The sequence below is a fragment of the Haplochromis burtoni genome, unplaced genomic scaffold (genome assembly GCF_018398535.1).
Source record: "Haplochromis burtoni strain Fernald_Lab_line unplaced genomic scaffold, NCSU_Asbu1 Contig_390, whole genome shotgun sequence".
NCBI lineage: Eukaryota > Metazoa > Chordata > Actinopteri > Cichliformes > Cichlidae > Haplochromis > Haplochromis burtoni.
Window position 1 is genome coordinate 73,706 of NW_024582751.1, and position 8,376 is coordinate 82,081.

Consider the following 8,376-nt stretch of genomic DNA (forward strand, 5'->3'; position numbering starts at 1 on the left):
AAGATCCTGTGTCTTAATCCTGCAATATACAATCCCACACTTTCAAACTGTGAAGGTCAGAGGGTTTCACACCTGATTAATTCACAGCCGACTCTAATTAAACATAAAGGAGCATCGTATAGTTTTCCTCAGTACATAACCAAATCTAATAGTCTGGGCTGGGTTTTGTCTACTTAAGACTTAACACATAATATGTAGCAAGGATCAGATATTACACATCATCTCGTGCGTAATAGGAACGTGAGTCTAATGAGCCCTGCAGCCTTGTTTTGTATTCAGTGCATGTTGACATCAACAAAATTATTTGTGCACATTATTACTCCTTGTTTTACATGCCTCGTTACTCTTATGTGACATCTGTCTTCCTTGCTCAGGACTCTCCTATCAACAAGTTGCTGTATGCCAGAGACATCCCCCGCTACAAGCAGATGGTGGAGAGGTAAGAATATGGCAGCCGGTCGTCCCACTGACCCCAGGCATAAAAAACACTCTGGAAGGAGAGAGTGAGGCACAGGACGATCTGTCAGTGCCAGACAGAGGGTAGACTAAGCCCGCGAGGCTCCATGCATGAATGGTCTGAGAGCAGACTGCTACACTTACTACTACCTTCTGCACATTAAGCTCGGCATGTCGCCCTGCTGAAATAAGTGTTGCTAGACAAGATTTTAGGTAACACATGTGCTTGTTTTCGAAGCCTTATTAGCCTGATCTGCATTTAAAAATGATCACTTCATCTTTCTCTACACGTTTTCCCCACTGATACACCATAGACTCATAATTTGTCATATTTTCTTATTTAAAATTAAACAAGTCAAAAATGAACTGACAGTAATCAGCGGAGAGAGTGGCGAGCTCTTAGGGGTAAACATCTCTCTTGCATTTAGGTTCAAATTTCTGTGGATTTAATGTAAAAATCTGTGATTCCCTGTACCTCCAGGTACTACGCAGACATCCGTCAGACCATCTCTGCCAGTGACCAGGAGATGAACTCGGCCCTAGCAGAACTCTCCCGTGTACGTTACCTACTCTTGTTTTCCCATTTAGTCAAAGTAACCTTTTTTTTACACAATGGCTGAACACATAAATACTTTTAGGACCTGGAAGATTCCATTTAGCTGGGAGAATGACAAGCTGGATGTGGAGTTTGAAATAAAATATGAATAGCAACCGATGCAGTTTTTAACAGCTTTCCACCGCTGACGTTTCTTCGCCTCTCTATTTTTTACTCTCCCTGAACAGAATTACGCTGCTGAGGTCAACTGCCTCGTGGCTTTACATGAACTTTACAAGTACATCAACAAATACTACGATCAGGTGAGTATCACAAAATTACGCAAACATGATGCTTGCATTGCATAGTATGCTGTCAGGGGAGAGATTTACTAGTTGTGAGCTGACAGGGATTTCATGTAATCATTATTTAAAGAGCTGGCTATGTGCATATGTATGAACTGTCAGGAGTGTAGCTCAAGTTATTGATTGAAAAACTGATTGAATTCCCTGAAATATTTGGATGTCCGATCTCTGAAGTCCACAGTTGTCTCATACAAAACAGCATTAAATACTCAACAGAAACAGTATTTGCTTTTTGTAATTCTTGTTATAATTTGAATCTCACATCCCATTCGCCAATATGAAGTGGGCAGGGTTTACGCTCTGTATTGCAATCTATTTCCAGACAGAAATCAATATTTCAGGTTCACCACTAGGATCTGTCATGTCATCTGGTTTTTGTTTTTTATATATATATATAGTCCCCACAAAGTGGAGTTTGTGGGGATAGGTTAATTAATTATGACAGCTGGGATAGGCTCCAGCGCCCCCTGCGACCCTGAGAAGGATAAGCGGAAGTGAATGGATAGATTGATATATATATGTAGTCCTCCTTTCCTGACACATAGGATGATCACAGTGCACAACGCAGACTTAAGGTTTCATATGGTATTGCTCAAAATTAGTAACTGAGCCCATAAACTCACCAGGAAAAGTGTTTACTAAGGTCAGCGCAGATGGCTGTTTCCTCACTTTCACTGAGATTTTGCAGCAATGTGATGTTAACTTGTCTGCCATTTTAGATGTGTCACACTGTACGCTCAAGGCTCCAGTCATAGAGGCTTAAGCTGGGCAGACACTGTACGATTTTTTTCAGTCGCGTTATTCAGCTTCTGCTCAAACTGTACGATTGACTTGCAGGGGTTAGAAGTTGGTAGGTCACGATGCAGGTCTCACACTATATGGCCCGATGCTCTGATGCAACCCGAGTGCTCAAACTGTGCGTCCATAAAATGAAGGTTATAACAGAAAATCTGTCACTCGCTCTCCCTCTCTGTCTTTCACTCACACAGACACGCACACCACCACCATCAACTTTGCTAAATTGCTAATGAAAAACATTGATCAGGCAGCTGTGATTGAGCAGCAGTGTAGTTCCAACTATTTTCACGGTTGTTGTGGTCGTGATGATTTTGTGAGGCCACATCGAAAAGGCTCGGATGAGCTTTCCAAAGTTCTACAAGTGCCTCCATCGCTTGTGTCCAGATCACACGCTGCACTGCCGTGCTACTCCGTCTTTTTCACCGACGTTTATGTGTTTGCGCGTGCGCAGTGTGAGCAGCTGCGGTGACGGGAGGTTTGAAATCCTCCCGACCAAGCGATTGATGATCGGGAGCTGGTCGTGAGGTGTTAATCGCTTCTCGTTACCCCACATATACTACACGACGCACGATGAAGGCCAAAATCAGGTCGATCACCAAAACGGTCGCACGACTGAAAAATCGGCTCAAAATGGGCCAAAAATCGCACAGCTTTAGGGACAAGTCCACAATGATCTGGCAACCACTGAAAGGAAAACGTGTATTCCCAACCAGTTGATTCAAACTTTCTTGGAACTGTTTTGATTCTAGTAGATTTTCAAAGTTGCCTGTAGTTAGCATGGAAGATGCCATCTTGTCTGCAAATGTGCACCCAGGAATATCCTTAAGTTGGGGTCTTCAACTACACTTGACTGCAGCAATCTACTAGCAACCAAAGCGTGAGAAGCTTCTATAGGAGTGAAATCATTTCAAGGAAGATGGCTCATTGCTCTAACTTTAATATGTTAAGTAAGAATTTTAATTGAACTCTTTTTGCCTTCTATCAGATTATCACAGCTCTGGAAGAGGACTGCACGGCTCAGAAGATGCAGCTTGGATACAGGCTCCAACAGATAGCAGCTGCCGTTGAAAACAAGGTTACAGACCTATGATTTCCACGGCTGGGATAGACATTTGTGGAAAGAAACTTTCTTTGACATCTCCTTGGAAAAAACAAAACAAAAAGAAAACGTTTTTCGCCCTAAGAAAAGGGACTATTTGGTCACATACTGTGATTCTGCTGTCATTTTGACAGACTAATTGTTAGTGAGGTGTGTTTCCTGTGCTGAATCGGTGTGCACAATTACACTCCTCTTTTGTCTCATTTTGGAAGCAAAAAGAGCGCCACATCGCTGAGGAGGGGGAAAAAACTGAGAAAATGTGAAACCGAGCACATCAAAACAAAAGAATTTCTTCTGAACCTTGGATTTCTGATGTTTAAGTCACCTAAAGGGAAATTAATAACAAAACAAAAGAGATCATTTTGGGGGGGGTTTCTCTTTCTTGATGGACATTTTTCAGAGTTACTGCACAGAACATTCCTGCCCCGAGTTTAAATGTAGATTTGTTGGAGAAAAAAAGAAAATCTAAGTGTGCTGGAGGACAAAAGGGAAAAGGAGGATTTGACCTTAAACACCAACAGCTTTAGAGTTTTCTACCATGTTTTCTCAAAGTCTTACAAATTGATAATGACACTGTCAGTGGTCTAAGTTATCACATATTGAATCTGAAGTATGTTTTCATTCTGTTTTTACCTTCCTGAGATCAACCTTCCAAGTCTTACTCTGTTGTCATGTTCAGTTAGCTGTTATTGGATGGTTTCCCTGGGTATATTTCATTTTTTAAACTCGTCATTACCAGTTCTTTTACTGTAATTTGTAGCTGCGGCCTAATTTAGTTTAAAGCCAAGACTAATGTTTTCTAAAAGCTCTCAATCTGCTTTTTTTTTTTTTTTAAAGATAACCTACAGCTTGGGGAATTTTCTTTTTTAAGTAACGTTTCACAAATTTTGTTGCATTTTGCAATCTTTGCTTTTATTTGCAGACGCAAAGCAGTTTGACAAAGACATTTGTAGCTGACTTAAGAACAATCCGTCCAAAAGTCAAATCTTCTACACAAGTTAAACTACATGCAGACAAAATTCATACGAGATCAAACCCGAACTTAACTAGCAAAAATATTAAAAATAAAATGCACAAAAGAACTGAGGAACACTTTTAGAAATGTCAAATACTGGGGACATTTACTTTTGATTTTAAAGGTGTCTCATAGGTTGTTCTAGAGAAGCAAAACAAATAAAATGTGGAATAAACTCAATGAATACTTGATTTGTACACTAAATTATGATGAAATCATTTTCCCTTTAAAGTCAGGTTGAATCTAACACAAGTTTTCTAGGGTCACTGTCTAAAGTACACAATTAAATAAAATTATTTATGTATTCTTTCTCACTCTGGCCCATCCTGCATAGATCAGCTGATTGTTGCGTCTGCCGTTCCAAACACGTTGCCAACCCTTACAGAGTGCCCTCGGGTCACCAATCGATACACTGTCACCACATAAAATAGTAGAAAGGTGTTTCTCCCGTCTCTGTTTTGCTTACTTTTTAATTTCCATTTATTGGCCATTATAAATCCTGACACCAACAGATCTGTAAATAGCTAATATTGGCTAATGACATCAGCCCGTTGATAAATTGGTCGGGCTCTACTTGATATATATTTTCAGAAAGACCTGTTTTCTCTTCTCTGTGGTCACATGACCACTGCTTAAATTCATTGTTTCAGGAAAAATATGTTTTCGCTGAATCTTGTTACGCTGATGAAGCAGTGTCAGTGTATGTGTAATTTTTTTTTCCTTTACAAAACGGGGGGAAAAGCTCATCTCTGAGACTTATAATCACACATTGTAATTGCCTAACAAAGGTGCCTGTTGCTCTGCCACGCCTCATGCGAGAATCCTTTTATTTTCCCAGTTTAATTTATTGTTTATTTATTTTATTGCATATGTTGTTGGATTTTTCCTTACAGATCTATGAAACATTTATTCCCATCAATTTCAGATGTTTTTTGTTTTTTGTTTTTTTTTTGTACATCGAGTTGGATTTGAGGAGTTTCAAACTTCAAACTCAAATCCAGTTGTTCTCAGATGCTGATTATTTTTGAACATTTTGGACCCATTTTAAATGTTTCAAGGCAGTTAGCTTGTAAATTTAAAAAAGCAAACAAACAGGATTTTTTTTTTTTTTTACCATGTGCATTGGTGTTGCTTGTGTAAGCAAAGCTCAGTTCTGATGTTTGTTCTGTACATACTTTTCCTAAGTAATCATGACTTTAGCGTTCTCTAACCAACTGATAGGATGAACCTAACAACAGTTTAATGTGATGCAATAAACAGGTCCAGATGTTAACAGAAGTTTCATTTTTTGCATTATTAAATTTGTGTGTAAATATTTTTTGGAACATGAGTTAATTTTGACTTCTTTTGAAAGAAGGAGGATGTTGATGTGTTTTCAGGAGCAAATATGGTTCACTTGTACAGTTCAGTTTAATTCATGTCTAGCTCATTTTCACTTCAAAGTGCCTTTATATAATTTGAGATAAGGATCCTAAAATATTTCAAAATTTTTTAATATATGTGATTTTCTCCTCATTAAAACACTGTAACTGAACACCTCCGTCTATCCAGAGGCTAGTGAGCCAGCACAATATATATATATAGCCACTGGTAAAAAATGGGCAAATGTAACTCAAGCAACTAACTAGGTACACCTTTCTTTTTCTTTATTTTTTACTATGACAAAAGATGGTTATCACACTAAAACACATACTCTTCATTAGGTATGCTGATTTTTCTGGAACCAAAAGTTGCCATATTTACTGAAGAACAGCTGAAGTTAACGAGTTTTTATCTGCTGTTTAGTGTTAGTTAACATGACAAATAAAATACTAGAATTTCACTGGCTTCTTGGATTGTCATTTATCAGACAATTCCAATAAAATGCTCAAAAAAGGCACTAACAACACAAATATAATCAACAGGTTCAGTTTATCAGATTGATTTGGTGAAAGTAATGTCAGCAATACATGCTGCAGATGCCTGTTGGTGCATTTTTACATGAAACGGCCTGCCCTAAACACCTCTAAGCCGCAACATACAGAGAAATGAGCTACAGAAAAATATAGAGAGAAATGCACTTGTTACAAAGACTTTAATTGCCAATTAAGACGTGTAAACTCCAGTTAGCCATTTTAATATGGAGCAGGCTGCAGGGACTGACTGGCTGTTGGTGAAACAGCAGGTTTTAGTAGTGTTAAGCTCCACTTTTAGTCCCACACACTGTCTTCACCAAGTTTGTGGTAAACACTTGGGTCCGTCCCTAGTACTCATGCAGTATTGTAGCAAAAATAGTCAGGTCTCAGCCAACATGTCACAGTCCCATTTCCATTGCAAGATGATCTATTTCTAGAACGAGAGCGTTAAAACCTGGATGGATCCAGCTCACAGATCCAGTCCAGTTATTGTCACTGCTATTAGTTCGATCGGTCACTTTTTCTGTCTAAATGTTAAACAGGTGGCAGCCACAGGCCTTTGTTGGGAAGCTGAGTGTATCAAACACAGTATTATCATAGACTCAACAATATACAGAATGTATTTCCTTTCCAGTGTTATTGACAGGACACGTTTTTTGTTTGTTTTAAAACAGCATCCCATCAGCACTGTGACAAGTCCCTGGTTCTTGATAGCGATTAGTGCAGTAACTGAGTGTCAGCTTGTATATTAACTGCTTCCTGTCATCAGTAATCCAGGATAGAGACTCCATATTTAGACGTCTGTAAATGTAAGAGTATGAGCACCTGTCACATGCAGCTGGTAATGCCACACCATGCTCCACACAGAGATAACAGCAATAAGTATGACTGCTCAGATTATCAGTAAAAATATGAAGTATTTCTATATAAGCTGCCAGTCAGTGTGGTGTTTGTATGTGTTTTCTTGAGGCAGGCGGGCGATGAAACGTAGTCACCCCTGAAGATATTTAATGTGTGCGTTCTGTGTATATGTTTCAAGTTGTAAACCAAAGACAGGCTGGCTGACTGTGGTCATAGCAAAAAACAGTGCAGGTCACAGTTCAGTCTGTAGTGGGTGGGGGGATCAAACGCATGAGTTAGCATGTATACTTTAAGGAAGAAGTTTGTTGCATTATCTATTTATTTATCCCTTACTAACCCAATGATCTAAATTTGTGCAGGTGCTATTTTGATTTCTCCACACACACACACACACACACACACACACACACACACACACACACACACACACACACACACACACACACACCGATTGCTCCTGTGGGAAGTGTGTTATTACAGCTGAGTGCAACTGGAGAATGGTAACAGCCAGCACAGGCTTTTAGGATTAAGATTGGACCAACATTAGAGAGTAATACCAGGACATGAGAGGATGGGCTGGAAAACAAGAATGGACACCTGCTCGCTCCGACGCTGTGCAACAAAACAGCCTAGTGAGAACTTTAAAGAAGCCCTGGCTTGAGCTTTGTTTGTTCTACCGTCCAAACAGGCTTGGAATATTTTTCAAGAGATCAGTATAACAGCCTATATTTGTAAAAGTACTCAGTAGGTTAAGGCCTGTGTTTAATCCTACATTCTGAACCTGTGAATCTCTACATGGTCTCCATGGTCTGCTGAGCGTTTGGTGGCCTGAGCTGGAAAGCAGTGCAGATGGAGTTTGTTGTTTTGGACCAGAACTGGTTGAACACGTGTTTTGATTTTCGGCTTGAATCTTTACAGTGATACCTACTATTCTCTAGCATTTGATTCACATCATTTTTTTAAACAGACACATACTGTGTCAGCACATGACAAACACCTTAGCAAAAAACCCCATTTAAATTCACATCTTTTGACACTTACTAGCAGCCTGTTGCAAAAACATATAATTTGTTCCCATTTCTTCAGTTACAATCTTTGGAATCTATGAAAAATGCCAAAGATAACAGCTTGGCAGGCTTAAAATAGGATTTTTGCACCCAAAATACCATTAACTGTTCTTACTAGCTATTACCTGAAAACCATATGGGCATGGTGTGCAGCCTCCATCCATTTGCTTCCGCTTATCCTTTATCAGAGTCGTGAGGGGGCTGGAGCCTATCCCAGCTGTCTTAGGGTGAGAGGCAGGGTACACCCTGGACAGGTTGCCAGTCTGTCGCAGGGCTAACACATAG

General features: G+C 39.6%; 1 protein-coding gene across 1 annotated transcript in view; it reads left to right on the forward strand.

Annotated features, from left to right (window-relative positions):
- The window catches only part of LOC102288513 (plexin-B1), a gene marked incomplete at its 5' end in the record, with an annotated part of 20,000 nt that extends 12,807 nt beyond the window's left edge, over positions 1-7,193 (forward strand). The window contains 4 exons of the mRNA XM_005944058.3: positions 375-439; positions 938-1,013; positions 1,240-1,314; positions 3,140-7,193. Coding sequence (XP_005944120.3) covers positions 375-439; positions 938-1,013; positions 1,240-1,314; positions 3,140-3,244 — 321 coding nt within the window. The remainder of the gene's footprint in view (positions 1-374; positions 440-937; positions 1,014-1,239; positions 1,315-3,139) is intronic.
- Between the last annotated feature and the right edge of the window lie 1,183 nt (positions 7,194-8,376).